At 34.2% G+C, this 21,362-nt stretch overlaps 1 protein-coding gene across 1 annotated transcript in view; it reads right to left on the bottom strand.

The window, feature by feature from the left end:
* Window positions 1,665-21,362, bottom strand: part of LOC100524979 (ATP-binding cassette sub-family A member 3-like) — a 96,210-nt gene continuing 76,512 nt past the window's right edge. The window contains exons 17-21 of the mRNA XM_021086499.1: window positions 11,560-11,710; window positions 5,568-5,666; window positions 4,885-5,044; window positions 3,417-3,723; window positions 1,665-1,912 (exon numbers count right to left, since the gene is read on the bottom strand). Of these exons, the coding sequence (XP_020942158.1) occupies window positions 1,665-1,912; window positions 3,417-3,723; window positions 4,885-5,044; window positions 5,568-5,666; window positions 11,560-11,710 (965 nt within the window). The remainder of the gene's footprint in view (window positions 1,913-3,416; window positions 3,724-4,884; window positions 5,045-5,567; window positions 5,667-11,559; window positions 11,711-21,362) is intronic.

The raw sequence follows: 21,362 nt of genomic DNA on the forward strand, positions 1-21,362 counted from the left end.
TGGATATCCCTTTAAAGGGATACTGATGTGCTCTTGCCATGATGTCTGCTAATTTTTGAGGAGAAGATGATAGCATTGAAACCCTTGGCCAAACCAATACAAGTAGCAGGATGGAGGATGTTCAGAGAGAAAGATTTGCATAGTTTATTCTAACTTGGACATCTTTGTACTGATGAGTTTATCTATATATTACCTCTTCTTACCACTTCTAGTTTGGAGGTCCTTGGACATCATACTGTATGGTGCAGAAAGAAAACTTCCTGATGGCTCTCAACCTTGGAATAAGAATATGTACCTATTTTCTTCATCCCCAAAACTATGCACACTTATGTTCATATATGTTGCATACAGGCCACCATGTTAACATATAATTTGTCCCCCTCACGATTTCACCTCTATGTACACAATATCTTTTGTGTTCATTATGTTCTAGCTCCTCCAAAACACACATACATACACTCCAAAATAAGTAAGTTGTTAACACGGTTGGGCATGCATGTGGAACCTACATTGGGCCACATTCCAACATTGGGACTAGATGATGATATGTATTCACACATATTTACTCATTGTTTTAATTCTTCATTGATATAAATTGGGTGGGTGTGAAATTTGTGGTAAAAACAGAAAACCTCATTTAGCTCTCCAATCTGTGGTGTGGTCTCCAATGAACTTCCTTCCATAAAGTTCAGGACTGGGGTTTACTGAGCACTGCCTTAGCTTCAAAATAGTAATCTTGCATACAACTCTTTTGGTTAGGAACTTCAATAGGAGGAGGACTGGGAGATAGGGTTTAGATTTAGACATGGAAAAAACACACTTTGAATCCCAGGCTAATGTCTGGATAATAGTAGGTGTTCAATAACATTGTTAACATACATTCAAAGAGACAAAGAAAAGCTGGCGGTAGTATAGCCGGAAGGTCCAGTAGAGGACAAAACTGGACAAGACTGGGTAGTATGTACACTACCATGCAGATACATAGTAAGAGTATAAGGCTCTTATTATAAGTAAGAGCCTTTCCACTTTTAGAGAGGATTTTGGGGTCAATATAAATTGAAGAGAACATAAATGGGGAGCTAGCCATGAGGTCGTTGTGCTTTTGCAAAGAAAAGTCATTTTCTTCTAATGAACATGAGAAATTTTCTATTATGGAACTTTCACAGTGTGTTTTTTAGAAGAATGAGAAAAGATAGTTTATCATGAGAGTTATAGGTTTATGATATAATTAGATAATAGGAATTTTCTATGAGGTACAGAAGGAAAATGAGCCTTCAAAAAACTTTTATCTAATACTCACTAGTAGTAAGCAGCAGGTAATGAAGAAGATGGTAAAATCCCACAGCAGAGCAGAAAGCCAGTACACAAGGACATAGACCCCACTCACAAACTGGATGTGCTTTGCCTTAGAGACTCTCTCAGTCACTGTCTGGAGACAAAAGCTACTGATCAAAAGTGCCATGCCAAAATGTACATTTAAGGCCATCTGGTGTCCACTTATCCTACAGAAGAAGGAACAAAATTAGATATATCAGAAAATCAACATAGCACAAAACACAAATTTCTATCAACAGCTTTTATTTAATTATATTAGTGTAAGCCTATCTGTGAGAGAAATCCATGTAAAGTGTATTATTCAGTTCTAATGAAAGAATAACCTACGTTCACCTGGGTTCATTATAAGCAGGGCTTGGCTGAGGTTTATTGGAGACGGTTAAGGAAGCATTAGGGCCAGAAACGGACTTGAAAAGAATGTTGTCTAACATTGCCAGGGTCAGAGATGGTGAATGGTATGCTTGATTGTTGAACAGAGCAGTAAATATTGTTGTATTTGTCTTCACCACAATGGAAAATGCAACAATGCATGACTGAATACAATCTTTATTTTCCATTAAGTATTTCAGTAGGTCACCTAGGATGAGGAAAAAATATTGGTTAGTTTACCCACAATACAGATCATCTATAATATATGTTGGGGAAAAAAGAGTAAGCCATTTTATTTGGTTTTTCTTCCCTTTCAATATTCTAATAATAAGTAGTTAAACTGCCATTCTCCCCAAGTTCTCTATTCCATCATTAAATTCTAAGTTGCCTAACTTCATATTTTATAACCTCATCTCCTACTTCACTGAAAACCACAGACAACATAGTATAGACTTTCTTGACTTACTTATCTGTCACAATCTGTAAGTACTTCCATTTACAGCTTTTATTGCTAGTTTTACAGTAGTGACATCCTCTGAGAAAGAAAAACCAGATAAAAAATAACGAATAACCTGTTTGAAAGTACTGGATATAAGGAAGGCAATCAATATTTGGGGGCCAAGACCAATGTTCCAAAATACATTAAAATGAGCCAAATATCCTATATCTCTTTTTTCTTTTGAGGCATTTTAGATTTATAAACGGTGGAGGTGACTTGGTAAATCCTCAGGCTCTCAGTAAGGTTCAGGAAGGGCTATACCCGAGGAGTAAGACGGAGTAAGATAGAGACCAATTCTTACAAAAAGGTCCACCCAACCTCAAATCGCTTATATGTCTGAGTGGATTTAGATGTTTTCCTTATCTCACCACCTTCTAGAAGTTAAATTAAACTTTCTCTAACAAGATTATCTCATTCAGAACACTTATAATTTTATACAAATTATCTAGCTTTAAATTAAAAATTACTAGGTATACCAAAACACAGAACCAAGAAAAAGCACACCTAATAGAAACAGATGCACAGGCAAAGTGGGTATTAGAGAAAGAGAATTTACCAGAGAACTGGAGTCCATAGAAAGAATCAAACGTTGATGTTAGAATTAAAAAATATATAATTAAGAACTCAATATATAACTTATACCAGTTTGGACACAAAGAGTAGAGAGAAAACTGGAAGACAGGTTGATTAGAAGATACCCTGCCAAAAGTGCAGTGAGAGAAAGGATTGGAAAAAGAGAGAAGACATAATTGACCAATATTAGAGATGACACAGGGGAAATCATTACAGAATCTGCAGCCATCAAAAGGGTAATAAACTGACACTATGAATAACTTTATACACATAAATATGACAACTTAGATGAAGTGGACCATATCACCAAAACACACAAACTACAAACGCCCAACATGATATAGATCACTTGAATAATTATAATGATTAACAAAATTTAATTTATAAATTAAAAATGCCACCTGAAATACATGTCTAATGTTTCACTAGAGAATTCTACAAAATGTCTAAGGAAGAATCAATGCTGATTGTGATTAATATCTCACATAAAGTAGAAGAGGGAACTTTTCTTAATTTATTTTATGAAGTTAGTATTACCATGGTAGAAAAACCACGTAAGGACAGTACGAAAAAGAGAACAGTTATATACCAATATAATGAGATCGTCTTCTAAGAACAGTCTTCTCTTAATGAGCCTTACCTTGCACTTCCTTCAGTGTTTGTTTTTCAGGCTCCAGCATACTTTTAAGATGTTGCAAGAAAGCCAGAGTCAAATTAGAATCTCCAGAAATAGATACGGGCACAATAGTTGGACCATATTGACCCAAATCCATTTGTCTGGCCTTCTCATTATCATTATTATTTGAAAAAATAGCACCCTCTGAGAGAAGAAATATAAGGGAACCTAGAAAGGCCAATATCAGTATCAAAATTAGCTTCCAGTTGCGCCAACTGAATATTGCTTTCTTTATGAACATGGCACAGAACTGCTGTTGGTAGAGGGAATACTAAAGAAAGAAGAGAGAAACATAAGATTACAATATTCATATACCTAAACAAATCATAAAGTTTATATAAATAATACTTGGAATGGAACTTTATGACAGTATACTACAGTGTGATCAGTCTTTATTTTTGCAAGTCAGGGGTCAACAAACTGTGGTCCGTTTTTGTAAACAGAGTTTTATTGGAACATAGATATACCCATTCATTTTCTGTGTTGTCTGTGGTTGCTTTTGTGCTACAATGGCAGGGTTGAGTGATTTTGACAGAGATATTAGCCCACAAAGATTTACATATTTATTATCCCTTTAGATAATGTGTGTGACCTCTGATATAAAATATTAAATTACATGTTTAAGGTCTGGCTTTTGATATAACATACTTAAAATCTCAACAAGATGATTTTCCTCAGACTCCTGATTGTCAATAAAACCAGGGTGCTTTATTGGAAGTACCTATAATTAGAAGAATAAAATAAATGTTGGGCTATTCAAGGAGACTTCCTATGCTTAGGATCACACTGATTAGGGAATGGTTTTTATGTAATATCAATTCCCATTGCAAAATCTTAAAATATTGAGCACGTTTGATTATTAAAATTCATGTTCCCTCCAGATTCAACGCACTAATGAATTTAGGGGTTATGAATTTGAAAAAAATTATAACAGTAAAAAAAAAAAAAACCAACACTGAGGAATAACAGTGGTGAGAATAACAGCTGAGATTTTTTTTTTGTCTTTTTAGGGCTGCACTCACGGCATATGGAAATTCCCAGGCTAGGGGTCTAATTGGAGCTGTTGCTGCCAGCCTACGCCAGAACCACAGCAATACCAGATCCAAGCCACGTCTGCGACCTACACCACAGCTCACGGCAACACCGGATCCTTAACCCGCTGAGCGAGGCCAGGGATCGAACCCACAACCTCATGGTTCCTAGTTGGATTTGTTTCCACTGAGCCAGGACCGGAACTCCACAGCTGAGATCTTTATCTAGAACTTATCACTTCCGCATTAGGAAATAAATTAGGTTGTGTTACAAATTGCTCTATCTGGTTGGGTCTGCAATGGCTGACAACTCCACACTCCTTCTGTTCAAGTATCAAAAGAAAACATACTTCTTGTGCCCCAAACAAATGTACATCATGTTTCTTAGCAAAGGTGCTTACTCCAGTATTAAACATAACAGCAGGGCTTTCATTCATGGCAGAAGAATCTGCTCTCTCATTTCTTGACATGTTCCTATTCTGATTCTTGATTGAGACTGTAGAGGGAGGATGAGGTTGGGTAGCTTGGATATCTGTTGGTGAATCCTCCATATTACTGACTCTACATCCAAAAAAAAAAAAGTGCAAAACATTTTATTTCAACTGTATCACAACATATCCTGTTTGGAGAGTGTGAATCACAACACCTGACTCAAAAGACAACTGGATTTGCTTATAGCCTGGCAGGAGCATCATGTGGAGGCATCATGGTAATTACGGTAAAGCAATTTTTTCCCAAGCACCTGTAATAGGACTGCTGTCAGAACATAGTAAAGTGAGGAAAATAAGGGCAATGTATTCAGAGTTTCATTAAGTTGACATCATTCAGTTTAAAGATTAGCAACAAATTCACTTTGGGTGAGTTAAAATATCTATTCTTAGATATTTTAAAATGATGGTGGTAGTATTTTCTTCATTGCTCTTAATATAAAAAAACTCCCAGAAAACTGTATCAGCTCCCTCCCCCCATTCCTCTTAAATTTCTAATATATAATGTATCTGAAAGTTCGATGAGCTTGCCAAGGTGACTGAGGTGTGAGCCTATCCCCACAATGTTTTCATTTTGTCTGTGCATTGTTGCTCACCTAAGGAAGACTTCTTCCATGGTAGTGATAGAGGCACCAAAGCTAGCTATGCCCAGCTCTTTCCGTCTCTTTTCCAGATCAGTAAACAGAGTTTCAAACCTAGAATAAAATAAGAATAAAAGATGAGTTCCTATCATGGCTCAGCAGAAATGATTCTGACTAGCACCCATGAGGATGCAGGTTTGATCTCTGGCCTCTCTCAGTGAGTTAAGGATCTGGTGTTGCTGTGAGCTGTGGTGGAGGTTGCAGATGTGGCTCCGATCCCACATGGCTGTGGCTGTGGTACAGGCCAGCAGCTAAAGCTCCGATTTTACCCCTAGCCTGGGAACCTCCATATGCTGTGGGTGCTGCCCTAAAAGACAAAAAAAAAAAAAAAAAAAAAAGAATGAAAGAAAAAAAAAAAGAAGAGGAGCCGGTGAAGGGCTGAGAGGAATGAAGAACAGGAGGAGGAGGGTAGGAGAAAATGCTAGCATCATATCAGAAGATGTTCATATATATAATATATATGAAAAAAGTATATAAAATTCTAAACTTATTTCCCTTAAACAGTGGAGAAAATGTAGATCATTCATTCAATGTTTATAGCAATTTTATTCCTCTAGTAAATCAGAAACATGGGACAAATGAAAAGAAAGGAACTAGTAAATTGCTTCCCACTCTATTTAGTTCTTGTATACACACAATTTTGGTCTTCTAATAGACTATTAAAAAGACTCTTTATATGCTAATAATTCTAGCTAGTGCATATGAGTCGCCTTTTCACACATATATCTGCTACAGATTCTCTTATTCAGTAAATCAAAAAATAAACTCTTACTCAAATTGATGGGGAAAAAAATCATCCAAAAATAGAAAATGGGGTAGGTACAGTAGAAGTTGAGGATTTAGAGAGAAGGATGTGATTCAATAGCTGAGAAAATCTATGGAAATTGACCCATATGCAATGTAGAAATATCAAAGTTTTTAAAGAATATTTTCCTGGGAATATTTTATAGTGTTTCACATTCAAAAGATTATTTTTTTCCAAAAAACTCCAGATCTCAAAACCATCTATTATATTCCCACTAAGGAGCAAGTGAACTTCTTTCACCCACTTCAGTGTTAGGGAAATTCAGAATTCTCCCTTGGAGAATGTCTGCCTTGGAAAGTCTATCAAAATTCCTCCAAATTGAATGTCTTCCTTTCAGTTCTATGTAGTTATGGACATTGGTTCTAATCTCATACAAGAAGTTCTGTATAAAGCTACAATCTATCAACACAACAGCCTTTCACATGTTGTAAGTCAATTTCCTCCATGTGCCTTTATTTCCAAGGTATGGCCTTTCAACTAGGATTAGTTTCATTTTTTTGTGTAATTAGTCTTTACTTTAGTTACAAAATTAATGTGTGCATTATACCAAGTTAAAATGAATGTATCAAAAATAAAAATCATCAAAATGCCATCCCCCATAACCACTGTTAATACACCAAAATTTTGGCATATTTATTTATTTTAAAAATTTTTCCTTTAGTCAATATATGATGAAATTAGAATTAAACTCTGTGCTGCCTTAAAAAGCATTAATATAGCACAAAGCGGAGATAAATATCCATCAACAGTTTAATCAATAAATAATTGTATGAAGGGATGGTAGAGTAAGATCTAAGGAAAATATAGTCGTCTTAAAAATGAAGTTATAAAAGCCCTATCATAAAAACTGACTGAAAAATGCTAGTAAGTGAACAAAATGAGATTCAGAACATTATTATGAGATCTCATTTCTATGAAACTAATTATTATTATTGAACAGATGCAAGAGATGCATGTAGTGATCCTAAAAAAAAATACACCAAAATTTCTGAGTGATTATTACTGTGGGGAATAAATATGGGAGAAATTTGCTTTTGAATTCATATAATTAAGAAATAAGCTTTTTGATTTTGTCATCATGATATCATATATAGATCTGTAAACCCTAGGCTGTTTGGTGATTAAAATAAAAGCAAAACAAAATAGCTAAATTTATAAAAATAAAACAAGTTACTGTATAAGCCAATCATGTTTTGAAGGGTATATATCCTTTTCTTATTATATAAATTTTATTATGTATAATATATAAATATATAATAAAATGTACTTAGAAAATATAAATATGACTTATATCACATATATTTTGGGGGAATACAAAAAATCATATTCATCTGTTTCGCTGCTGAAGGACATTTCAGTTTTTGTTTGGAGCTATTAGGAATAAATTATACACAAATATATTCTTTTACAAATATTTTGATAGCAGTTTTCTTTCAGATAAATACTAGGAATAATTGGTGAGTTGTAGGATAAGCACATATTTAGCTTAGTAGAAATAACAAAAATTTCCGAAGTTGTTTTACCATTGTACACTTCTATCAGCAATGAAATCCAGTTGGTATATTTACATGATAAAAATCTGTCTTTTTAATTTTAACCATTCCAATGAGTGGGCAATGGTAAAGGATTTGTCTCTTTTTATTCTTTGCAAATTTGTTCGTAGTTGTAGGAAGAATTCTTGACATAGTTTCGCTTTAATTATTTCTCTTTTCTGCTACCATTATTGGTCAGATTTTTATTAGCCAATTAGGAAATTTATTTCATCTTGTTTTCTCTCTTGGTCTATATTCAGTGTCCTCTTTCATTTGATTGAAACTATAAAGCACGGTTTCTAAAGTTTTCTGTTTTGCAGTACATTTGTTTTTAAAGTATGCATTTTTTGGTGATTTCTTAGAATAGTCCTTTTATTTCAAAATTCAGTGTCCTTTCTATTTATCCAGAATGACTTGAAATCACATAGAACTTCAAGAGGAAATTCTGTCCAAGACTAAGGTGAGATTCTGCCCGATTCAATGATTTCTAAGTTCTCATTCTATTTTTTTGGCCCAGACTCAACGATGAGATCATTAGTGTCAATTTGTAAAGTTTAAAATTAGAATGAGATTTGTACATCTCCAGTTTTCTAACACCATGGTGTAGATGGAAGAGCATAAGTTTTGGAGATAAATGATTTTGTATTTGAATCCAGTCTGTATCACATTACTACTTGATTTAATATTTCCATTTGATTTACTTTTCATTTAATCCTACTATTTGGTTTAATCTTTACAACCTTAAGACTCATCGTATGTTCTGTAAAAAGGTAAAATGAGTACATTTAAATATTCTCATTTTTTTGTTGCAGTGGTATTTCACTTTAATATTTATTCCTCTAAAATCACTTTATAATGACTTGAGGATCTCATATGTAACTTCATCCAAGCTTTGATATTTAAAATTATTTATGATTGTGAGAGGCACCCTGAAAAATTCTCCCTCTTTTTTATTATCGTGTTTTAAATTAAAAGATCATTCTCTTTGATCAAAAAGATTGAAAAAACAGGAGCTGAAAAATTTTTTTAAATTAAATTGAATATTTATTTAGTACACTAATTTGAAATATCAAGATTTAAGTATGTTATTTCCATGTATGTAGAGAACTTCTATTGAGTGTCATTTGAACAGTGCTTGCTTTCCTGTCATATAACTTATAATATGGAGTGAACATCTTTTTATGTCATGATAAATTATCAAACTCCTTTTTAATTTTGGATCAGCTTTCAACATTTTATGCTTTTGCTGCTTCCATGTTGTAAAATACCTCTTAGAGTATCTTTAATGTAAAGGTTTTTTTTTTTGTATTTATTTTTTTAACAATGTCACTTCCTCTGGAACATCTTCCTTTTTTTTTGCCATAACTACCTTTCTTATTTATCTTGACAAGATTTTCTTCATGAAATTCCTCTGACTGTAGATCTGGAGTCTCTTGAATGGTGGCAGTGTTGAAAATTTCTACAGTGGACTAGTCCATAACTTTCATTTATTTTGTATTAGAATTTCACTTCCAACATTACCACTTTTTGTTTGTTTGCTTCACTTTCATCTTAGTTGGTTAGTACCTTTTTTGTCAATTAAAAAAAATGTCTTATGGATGTATCACTGCAAAACAAGGAGATGACACAACTGCGTGGTTTGTTGTCTGTGCACAGTGATTCATCAGTGACAGACTTTGAAGGAAATGGGATGATTGGTCACTGATCATGATGAGCATCTGATGTTTATGTAGTTTACATAGTGATCTTTGATGATCTGGTAGCGAAGTTTATACTTTATGTAATTATTCACAGTTACAGTGCCATGGTAGCTGAAAAGTGAACCAGGTTGTTGGTGATTGGCATTATTTAAGTTTTGGTAACTGAAATTTGTAGCAAAACTAGGCAAAGTGAGGGCTGTGTTTGTAAAAAGAACCTGAACTTTTTATCCTGTGACGTTTCCTTCAATCTGAGTTTTGGTGTTCACATATTCATTGTGAAGTTCAGCATGCTCCTTTGACCTTTGTAATTCCTACACATTGGCATTCACATTCTCCCATGTCCATGGACATTTGTGGCTAGAATATTTATCAATAATTCTTGTGGTATATAGGATAACATTTACAAATTTTCTGTTCTAGTTCTGTGAAAAATGCCATTGACAATTTAATAAGGATTTCACTGAATCTGTAGATTGCCTTGCATACTGTAGTCATTTTGATAATATTGATTATTCCAATCCAAGAACATGGTATATCTTTCTATTTATATGTGTCATCTTCAGTTTCTTTCAACGGTGTCATATAGTTTTCAGAGTACAGGTCTTTGGCCTCCTTAGGTAGGTTTATCCCTAAGTATTTTATTCTTTTTGATGCAGTGGTAAAAAGGATTGTTTCCTTTTTGTTGTTAGGGTATAGGTATGCAAGATATTTCTGTGTATTAATTTTTTATCCTTCAACTTTACTGAATTCATTGAAAAACCTAGTAGTTTTCTGGTAGCTTCTTTAGGGTTTTATATGTATAGTATCATGTCATCTGCAAACAGTGACAACTTAATTTCTTCTTTTCCAATTTGGATTCCTTTTATTTTTCTTCTTTGATTGCTGTAGCTAGGATTTCCAAAACTATATTGAATAAAAGTGGTGAGAGGGTACATGTTAAAGTTCTTCATATTCTCCTTGAATAGGACAACTGGATTGACTCTATGGAATATCAAAGTAATTATTACATATTATTAGAGATGTATTATATATTACATATTTTAAACATACATATATGTGATATACACATCTGTTATATATTACATATACAAAAAATAAAAATATTCTCTAGGAGTTCCATGGTGGCTCAATAGGTTAAAGATTCAGGGTCTGCCACTGCTGTGGCTTGGATCACCACTGTAGCAGATTTGAGTCTTGGCCTGGGAAGTTCCGCATGCCATGGACACAGCAAGAGAATAATAATAATAATACTCTAAAAGTCACCCATGAATATTTGGCTTTCATAACTATATTTTAGGATTTTTACTTCAGGAGGAGTTATTTTTTGTGACTCCCTTTGATGAATCACTTGGCTAACTACTGTAATAAAAGTGCCTTTTTCCTTTGGGTTCTTGTCCCCCTGGTTTGAAAGCCACCATAAAAGATATTTTTTTTCCTCTCATTGTCTTATTATTTTTATTATTGTACTCACCATGCAATTTTTACTCTGCCAACAACCTCCCCTCAGTTACCAATTAAAAACAGGCAGCTCTAGGAGTTCCCACTGTGGCACAGTGGATTAAGCATCTAATTGCTCTGGCTTTGGTCACTGAATAGGTATGGGTTTGAGCTCTGGCCTAGTGTAGTGGGTTAAAGGATCCCGAGTTGCTGCAGCTGCAGCATATGTCTCAGCTGTGGCTTGGATTCAATCCCTGGTCTGGAAACTTTCTTATGCTGAAAATACAGCTGTAAAATAAAAAGTTAAAAAAACAAATGGGTAGTTATAACCACTAGGTGGCATCTCTCTCTAAAGAGCAAGCGATTGGAGTTTTGACATGTTAAACTCTACTTGTTAAGATTGAAGAAAGTAAGAAAAGCAGTGATTTCAGGTTATCTAAACATCAACCATTCAGCACTCTCTGAATCCATACCTGTGTGTGTAATCTTTGGGTAGTATAAAAGATAATTCATTTCTAGCATTCTTCTCCAAAGTAGCTATTGGTATATGATAATAAATGATTTTGGCGATTTCTTCAACATCACAGTGAGGTTCCTTCACAATGTCTATGTGGTATCCCACACCTGAGAAAATCCATTTAGAAAAACAAAAAAGTTTGTACTTTCTACATTCTTGTGAGACTGTACTTGGCTTTCCATTGTTTGAGTGAGCTATAAGGTAGGGCATGTCACAAATTATTTGATAACAAGTCTAAGAAGCCTAAAAAATACTTTTTTGTAATTTCATTAAGTTTCTTAAGGACTTATAGAATAGAGATAGGATAAGAAACCTCAATTATCTGGCCACTTGTCTTACTGGCACTGAAATATGAACAGATAAGATTAGTATGCATTAAAAAGATATTTATTATAAATCAGATAAAAATACCTTCCTTCAGAGATCTGAAAAATCTTTCCAAAGCACTCTGTACATTCCCTAGGTGCACTATAGTAACCTTTTAGGATCTGGGGGACAAGGGTAGGGGTAGTGAAGAAAAATTCCCCCAAGACACTTCAGGACTTTGTAAAAACATTGCAGTGGCAGTATAATTACTCAGGCAAGGAAAATAGAACTAAGAGAAATACCTCTGGGGGTACATTAGTTCTTCACTGCAATGGCCTTTCAAAAGCTTCAGAGAGAGCAGCAGAGTGGAAAGAAAAAGGTGAGCAAACAGAGCTGAGAGCAAGAACAAGGAGGATTTGTTAGATCCAAAAAAGCTGGAAATTGGACCGTCACTTAAAGAGATCCCCATAATCTCATCCATGCACAGACAGCAACCTCTGCTGAGGGAAAAATCTTGATCTCATTCCTAAAACATTTTTAAAAAAAATGATGAACAGAATCTGGAGTTCCCGTCATGGTGCAGTGGAAACAAATCTGACTAGGAACCATGAGGTTGAGGGTTCGATCCCTGGCCTTGCTCAGTGGGTTAAGGATCTGGTGTTGCCATGAGCTGTGGTGTAGGTCACAGACATGGCTTGGATCTGGCGTCACTGTGGCTATGGCGTGGACCAGCGGCAATAAGCTACTAGTAGACCCCTAGCCTTGGAATCTCCATAAGCCACAGGTGAGGGCCTACAAAGACAATAAGTAAATAAGTAAATAAATAGAAAATGAAAAAAAGTGATGAACAGAATCCAAATAAAGCTGTAACACAACCCAAATTTCATCAAATATATATTATATTCCCTTAGTCTTCCAAAATAATGACTTAAGAGACCAGCGCATACCATTTTCTGAGAATAAATACCTATTATTTTAGTTTTTACTATTATTTTATTGACAATACCAGTTATAAAAATTATAAAACATGCAAGGAATTAAATATAATCCTAAATATGATGTAAAAATCAATAGAAATAGACAGATATTTTCCAAACAAAGGAAAATATATCTCCAGAATCTGACTCTATGAAATGGAGAAATATGATTTACATGATAGAGAATTCAAAATACCATCATAAATTGCTCACTGAAGTCAGGATATTAATGCATGAACAAGGTGAGAATTTCAAAAAAGAAATAGAGACCTTTATCAGCACCAAAAGAAGTCATAAAGCTGAGGAATTCCATAACTCAATTGAAAAAATGCATTAGAAACAGACTATATAAAGTAGTATAAAGGATGAATAACCTCTAAGTCATGTCATTAGATATTATTCACTCAGACGAACAGAAAGAAAAAAGAATGAAAAAAAAAAACACAAAGTCTTAGAAACTAATGGGATACCATCAAGTAGAACAGTATATGGAATATTGGAGCCCCATAAAGAGAGTGAGTGAGTGAGTGAGATAGAGAGAGGAAATGAAAAAGTTTATTCAAAGAATGGTTGAAAATTTCCCAACCTAGGAAAGAAATAGACATTAGATTCAGGAAGCCCATAATATCTATAGAAGATTAATCCAAAGCAACCCATATGTGACACATAATCAAATAGTTAAAACTCAAATGCCAAGAGATTATTTTTGAAAGAAATAAGAGTAAAGAAAATTGTCACACACAGGGGAACATCCCTATATTATTAGCAGATTTTTCAGCAGAAAACTTCAGGGCCAGAAGTGAATGAAATTATATATTGAAAGTGCTGAAAAAAAACCCTGCCAGCCTAAAATACTATACCTGGCAAAACCATCCTTCGAGAATGAAGGATTAAGACTACTAGACAAAACTAATAGAGTTCATTACCATTAGACTTGTATTACAAGAAATGTTAAATAGAGTTCTTCAAATTGAAAAGACAGGATGATAAAAAGTAATGTGAAAGTTTATGAAAATATAAAACTCACATCATGGTAACTACACAGACAAATACAGAATAATGTATTATTATAATGGTGGTGGGTAAACTTTACTTTTAATTCTACTATAAAATTTAAAAGGCAAATGTTAAAAATACCTGTAACTAAATGTTAAATTTTTATTAAAAATTATAATAATACATAAGACACATAATAAAAATAGATATATATTGTGCCATCAATACTAAAGTGTTGGAGAGGGGTAGGTAAAAAGAACAATTTTTATATGTGATAGAGGTTAAGTTGTTATTAGCCTATAATAGATTGTTATAAGTTTAAGACACTTTATGTAAGACACTTGATAACCACAAAGAAAATATCTACATAAGCTACACAAAAGAAAAGAAAATTTTTGTTTTCTTTAGGTATCAAACATATCAATACAAAAATTCAACAACGACAAAAAATAAAAACAGCAGAAGAGGGAAAAAGAGACAAAACCCCTCAAGAAAACAAATAATAATGAACAAGAAAATAGTAATAATTAATCCCTATCAAAAATTACTTTAAATGTAAACAGATCAAATTCTTTAATCAAAAATGTAGAGTGACTGAATAGCTAAAAGCAAGAGCCAACTATATGCTGTCTATAAGAAACTTACTTTAGATTTAAGGACATATATAGGCTAAAAATAAGAGATTAAAAAGATATTCCTTGAAAATATAACCAAAATAAATTTGGGTTAACCATGTTTTTATTGGAAAAGTAGACTTTAAGGTCAAAACACTCAGAAGAGACAAAGAAAGACACTAGATAATAACAAAAGGATCAACTCAAAATATATGCACACCACATCGGAATCCTAAAATACACAAAGTAAACATTGATATAACTATAATATGAAATAGCCAGAAATACAATAAAAGGAGGTGGGTTTAAAACTCCACTTTCAATAGTGGACAGCTTAACTAGACACAAAAATCCATAAGTAAACAGTGGACTTTAACAACGCAATAAATCAAATGAATCTTACAAATATATATAGAACACTCCAGCAAATAGAAGCCAAATCTACATTTTTCTCAAGTGCACTTGGGACATTCTCTGAGGTAGATCACATATTATATCACAAAATACATTTTCACAAATTTATGAAGATTGGATTCATAGCAAGTATATTTTCTGACCACAGTGGATTGAAACTGGAAAGCAATAGCAAAAGGAAAACAGGAAAATTAAAAACTGCCTTTGGAATGGATTAGCAATGAGATCTCGCTGTGTAGCACTGGGAACAATGTCTAGTCACTTATGATGAAGCCTGATAATGTGAGAAAAAAGAATGTATACATGTATATGTAACTGGGTCACCATGCTGTACAGTAGAAAATTGACAGAACACTGTAAACCAGCTATAATGGAAAAAATTAAAAATCATTATATTAAAAAATCTGTGGAAATAAAACAATATATTTTTGAAAAACTTACGGGTCAAAGAAGATATCAAAGGAGAAATTAGAAAATATCTTAAAACAGATGAAAATTAAAATACAACATGCCAAAATTTATGGGATTCAACAAAAGCATTACAGAGAGGCAAGTTAAAAAATTAAGAAAAATCTCTAATAAGTAACATAAGTTTACAATTCAAAGGACTAGGAAAAGAAGAACAAACTCCAAAGTTTTCAAAGGAAGGAAATAATGAAGAATACAGGAGGAATTAATGAAATAGAGAATATAAAACAATAGAAAAAAGTCTGCAAAACTAAGAATTGATTGTTTAAAAACAAACAGAACTTAAAAATTTTAGCTAGGCTAAGACAAAGAAGACTCAAAATATAAAATCAGAAATGATAGAAGATGTTACATTACAACTGATGTCACAGAAATTAAAAATATCATAGTAGAGTACAATTACATGTGAACAAATTGGATACATAGGGAGTTCCTGTCATGGCGCAGTGGTTAACGAATCCGACTAGGAACCATGAGGTTGCGGGTTCGGTCCCTGCCCTTGCTCAGTGGGTTAACGATCTGGCATTGCCGTGAACTGTGGTGTTGGTTGCAGACGCGGCTCGGATCCTGTGTTGCTGTGGCTCTGGTGTAGGCCAGCGGCTACAGCTCCGATTCGACCCCTAGCCTGGGAACCTCCATATGCCGCGGGAGCAGCCCAAAGAAATAGCGAAAAGACAAAAAAAAAAAAAATTGGATACATAGTAATCCCCAGAAACAAAATTACCAAGGTTTAACCATGAAGAAATAAAGTCTGAATGGATCTACTACTAGTAAGGAGACTGAATCACTAATGAAAAATCTCTCAACAAAGAAAATTCCAGAAGCAGATGGCTTCACTGAGGAATTTTCCAAAACATTTTAAAGAGAATTAATGACAATTCTTGATAAATTTTCAAAAAAATTGAAGAGGAATATACACTTTCATATACATTTTATGAGGCCAGAATTACCCTGGTACCAAAACAGTAAAAGACTGTATAAGAAACAAACACCACTGGCCAATCACTCTGATGAATATAGATATAAAAATCCCCAAGACAGAATTCCCATCATGGCCCAGTGGAAATGAATCCGACTAGGAACCATGAAGTTGAGGGTTCAATCCCTGGCCTCGCTGAGTGGGTTCAGGATCTGACATTGCCGTGAGCTGTGGTGTCAGTTCTAGATGCAGCTCAGATCTCACATTGCTGTGGCTCTGGTATAGGCTGGTAGCTGTAGCTTGGATTTAACCCTAGCCTGGAAACCTCCATATGCTGCGAGTACAGCCCTAAAAAGCAATAAAACAGAAACAAAAACAAAAACAAAAAACAACAAACAAACAAACAAAAAACCCCCAACAAAATATTAGAAGCCAAATTCAACAATATATAAAAATGATCATATACCACAATCAAGTTGTATTTATTCTGGGATGCAAGAAAGATTTAATATGTACAAATAAATTAATATGATTCACTGTATTAACAAAAGGAAGGATAAAAATCAAACGATCAATCAATAGATGCAGAAAAAGTGACCAACAAAATTCAACACCCATTCATGATAATATCTCATCAAAGTGGGTATAGAGAGAACATATCCAACATAATTAAGGCTATTTATGACAAACCTACAGCTAATATTATACACGATAGTGAAAAGTTAAATTTTCCTCTAAAATCAGGACAAGACAAAGATACCAATTATTGACAATTCTATTTAATTATTACTGGAAGTCCTAAAGGCAGAAATCAGAAAATGAAATAAAAGTCATCTAAATTGGAAGGGAAGAGGTAAAAAAATTCACTATTTGCAGACACACAATACTCTGAAAATTCTAAAGTCACCACCAAAAAAGTATTAGAACTAATAAATGAATTAAGTTTCTGAAAATAAAATTAATATGCAGAAATATATTGACTTTACATGCTAATAATAGACTATCAGGAAGAGAAATAAAAAAACAATCCTGTTTAAAATTGTATCAATAAAATATCTATGAAAAGATAAATCCATTTTAAGTTGATTTTTGCATATAGCATAGTATCGTGTTCCAATTTTGTTCTTTTTCATATAGCTTTCCCAGACTTTACCACATTTCCAACACCACTTATTGAATTGACAGTTTTTTCTCATTGTGTATTTTTGAATCCTCTGTTGTAAATTAATTGACCATATATGTGTAAGTTTATTTATGGGTTCTCTACTCTGGTCCATTGATCTATGTGTCTATTTTTAAGTCAGTAAAACCTTCCTGATATAGCAGTGACAGGATTTTGTTTAGAAACTATAAAAATATCATTGGACATAATATATGAATAAAATTACAGGCCAATGAAACTGATGAACATAGATGCAAAAGTCCTCAACAAAATACTAGCCAACTGAATCCTATATATTAAAAAGATCATAGACCATGATCAAGTGGGATTTATCCAGGGATGCAAGGATTCTTTGATATTTGAAAATCAGTAAGTGCTATACACCATATCAAAAAACTGAAGAACAAAAACCATATGATCATCTCAGTAGATGCAGAAAAAACTTTTCAGAAAAACCAATAGTCATTTCTGATAAAAACTCTCTAGAGAGTGGGTATAGAGGGAACCTACCTCAATATAATAAAAGCCATATATAACATCATTCTCAATGGTGAAAAACTGAAAGCATTTCCACTAAGATCAGGAACAGAAACAGGATGTCCATTTTTACTACTATTATTCAACATAGTTTTGGAAGTCCTAGCCACGGCAAATAGAGGGAAAAAAAAAAGAAATGAAAGGATTCCAAACTGGAAAAGAAGAAATAAAATTATCACTGTTTGCAGATACATGATAATATACTGAGAAAAATCCTAAAGATATTACCAGAAAACTGTTAGAGCTCATCAATCAATTTAGTAAAGTTGCAGGTTTATACAAAATTAATAGGCAGAAATCTCTTGCATTCCTATATGCTAACAATGAAAGATCAGAAAGAGAACTTAAGGAGAGAATCTCATTTATCATCTCATCAGAAATAATACTTAGGAATATTCCTACCTAAAGAGACAAAAGAACTGTACACTGAAAACTGTAAGATGCTGATGAAAGAAATCAAAGATGACACAAAACACATGGAAAGATATACCATTTTCTTGGATTGGAAGAATCAATATTGTCAAAATGACTATATTATCCAAGGCAATGTACTGATTCAATTCATTCCCTATCAAATTACCAATGACATTCTTCACAGAACTTGACAAAATATTTAAAAATTTGGGTGGAAACAGGCTCCTTGACTTCAGATTATACTACAAAGATAAAATAATGAAAACAGAACAGTACTGGCACAAAAACAAAAATACAGGTCAATGGAACAAGATAGAAAGCCTAGAAATAAACCCAATGACCTCTGGTCAACTAATCTATGACAAAGGAAGCAAAAACATAGAGTGGAGGAAAGAGAGTCTCTTCAATAAGTGGTACTGTGAAAATTGGACAGCTACATGTTAAAGAATGAAATTATAACATTCTCTAACACCAACACAAAAATAAACTCAAAATGGATTAAAGACCTAAATGTAAGGCCAGAAACTGTGAAACTCCTAGAGGAAAACAAGCAGAATGCCCTTTGACATAATCACAGCAACATCTTGTTTGATCCACCTCCTAGAACAATGACAATATAAACAAAAATAAACCAATGGGACCTAATTAAAATCAAAAGCTTTTGCACAGCAAGTGAAACCATAAAAAAATGAAAAGACAATCCACAGTATGGGAGAAAATATTTTCAAACAATGCAATAGACAAGGGCCTAATCTCCAAAATATACAAACAACTCACACAACTCAACAACTAAAAAACCAAACAACCCAATTAAAAAATGGGCAGAAGACCTAAATAGACATTTCTCCAAAGAATGCATATGAATAGGTATTAGGCACATGAAAAGATGCTCAACATCATTAACTATTAGAGAAATGCAAATCAAAACTACAATGAGGTGCAACCTCATACAGTCAGAATGGCCACCATTAACAAGGCTACAAATAACAAAGGCTGCAGAGGGTGTGAAAAAAAAGAGTACCCTCCTTCACTGTTTGTGGGACTGTAAAATTGTACAACTACTATGGAAAACAGTATGGTGGTACCTCAGAAAAAGAAATATATAAATAACATACGATCCAGCAATCACTCACTTAGGCATTTATCTGGACAAAACTTACATTTAAAAAAATATATGTACCTATATATTTAATTCAGCAGTATTCACAATAGCCCAGACATGGAAACATCCTGATGTCCATCAACAGATAAGTGGATTAAGATGTGGTACATGTATACAGTGGAATACTACTCAGCCATAAAAATAATAAAATAATGCCATTTGTAGCAACATGGATGCAGCTAGAGATTCTCATACTAAGTGAAGTATGTCAGAAAGAGAAAGACAAATACCATATCACTTATATGTGGAATCTAAAATATGGCAGAAATGAACCTATCTACAAAACCGAAGCAGACTAACAGACATAGAGCATAGACTTGTGGTTGCCAAGGGGGAAGAGGGAGGGAATGGGATGGAGGGAGAGTTTAGGTTTAGTAGACACAAACTATTACATTTAGAATGGATAAGCAATGAGGTTCTTCTGTACAGAACAAGGAATTATATATAATCTCTTGTTAAAAAATGCGATGGATGATAGTATGAGAAAAAGAATGTGTATATATATACACAGATCAATATAAAAGTCATTGCGTGGTGTCCAAAGAAGATGGTCAAGTATAAAGACATGGAGCTCAACTTCCTTGACAATCACAACAAAAATACATCTACATGTGAGACAACTCTCATGGAAAACGAAATAAAAACTGACAGAAGAACTCCTCTACAACCAGGGCAGCAAGAAAGACTTCCTCAGAAACAGGTAGGATGGAGAAATGGCATTAGGGTTGGGATCTCCATCCTTGGGAGGGATTTGAAAGAAGAGAAGGTCTGTGTGGAGAATCATTGCTTTGGGGAGTAAATGGATCCCATTTCTGAGGTACTACACAGTAGAAACAAAAATCCTTAGCTGTGGGAGAACTGCTGGGACAGATAGAAAGGTTGGAGAAACCTAGATTATACTTACAGAGAGTGCATGAATGCTGACTTGCCAAACAAACAAACAAACAAAAAACCACCAAAAGCCAAAAACCAAAAGCAAAAAAACAAACAAAAAAACCCACAAAAAACAAAACAACCCCCCCCCCAAAAAAAAAACCAGGGCTCACAGAGCTCTGCATGAGTGGCTGCTCCCTAGGTGAACTCCCCATTATGAATTGGGAAAACACTTGGCTCTACTCATTCCACCCCCCAGTTTGGTGCTGGCTCTGGGGAAGATAGGTCCTGGTGGAAGAGTGCCACAAAGGCAGAAGTATGACCTTTTCAATTTCTGCAGCCAAGATTTTCCAAAGTGTTGCTAGCTTCAGTCTAGCAAATGCTCCAGTCCAGTCCACTCTAATCCACAACCTTGAACTAGATCTGGGATGACCACAACCTGGTAAGTGATGTGAACTTGCTTGCATATGAGAGTGGCTTTGGTTGACTACATTAGGTGATGCATTAGGACTCTGAGAATGTACAAGCCTCACTTGCTTCTACTCCCCTTCTTTGAGGTTGAGCAATCAATCAGGGAAGAGAGCCTGATTTGAGCCTGAACCTCCAGGCTTCTACTCCAACAACAGGAGAGCAAATTCTATCACTTACAGGGCAGCAACACCCATGGAGCAGAGAGGAATTCCTGCTCCATACCCTGGACAGGCTTTAGATCCTCCAACACCAACCACATCCCCTATCAGGGTGATGGTGGCCAGCACACCCCAAGGAAACACTGGTGTCCATATCAAATCCAGCCTTCATATCAGAGACATTGGACACACACAAGACAACTATAGATAAATTTTCTCCAAAATTTCTCCTGTTTCTCCTAAATTCACAGGGACAAAGAAAGTTGAGTAAAATGAAAAGACCAATTT

This window comes from Sus scrofa, chromosome 3 (assembly GCF_000003025.6).
Source record: "Sus scrofa isolate TJ Tabasco breed Duroc chromosome 3, Sscrofa11.1, whole genome shotgun sequence".
NCBI lineage: Eukaryota > Metazoa > Chordata > Mammalia > Artiodactyla > Suidae > Sus > Sus scrofa.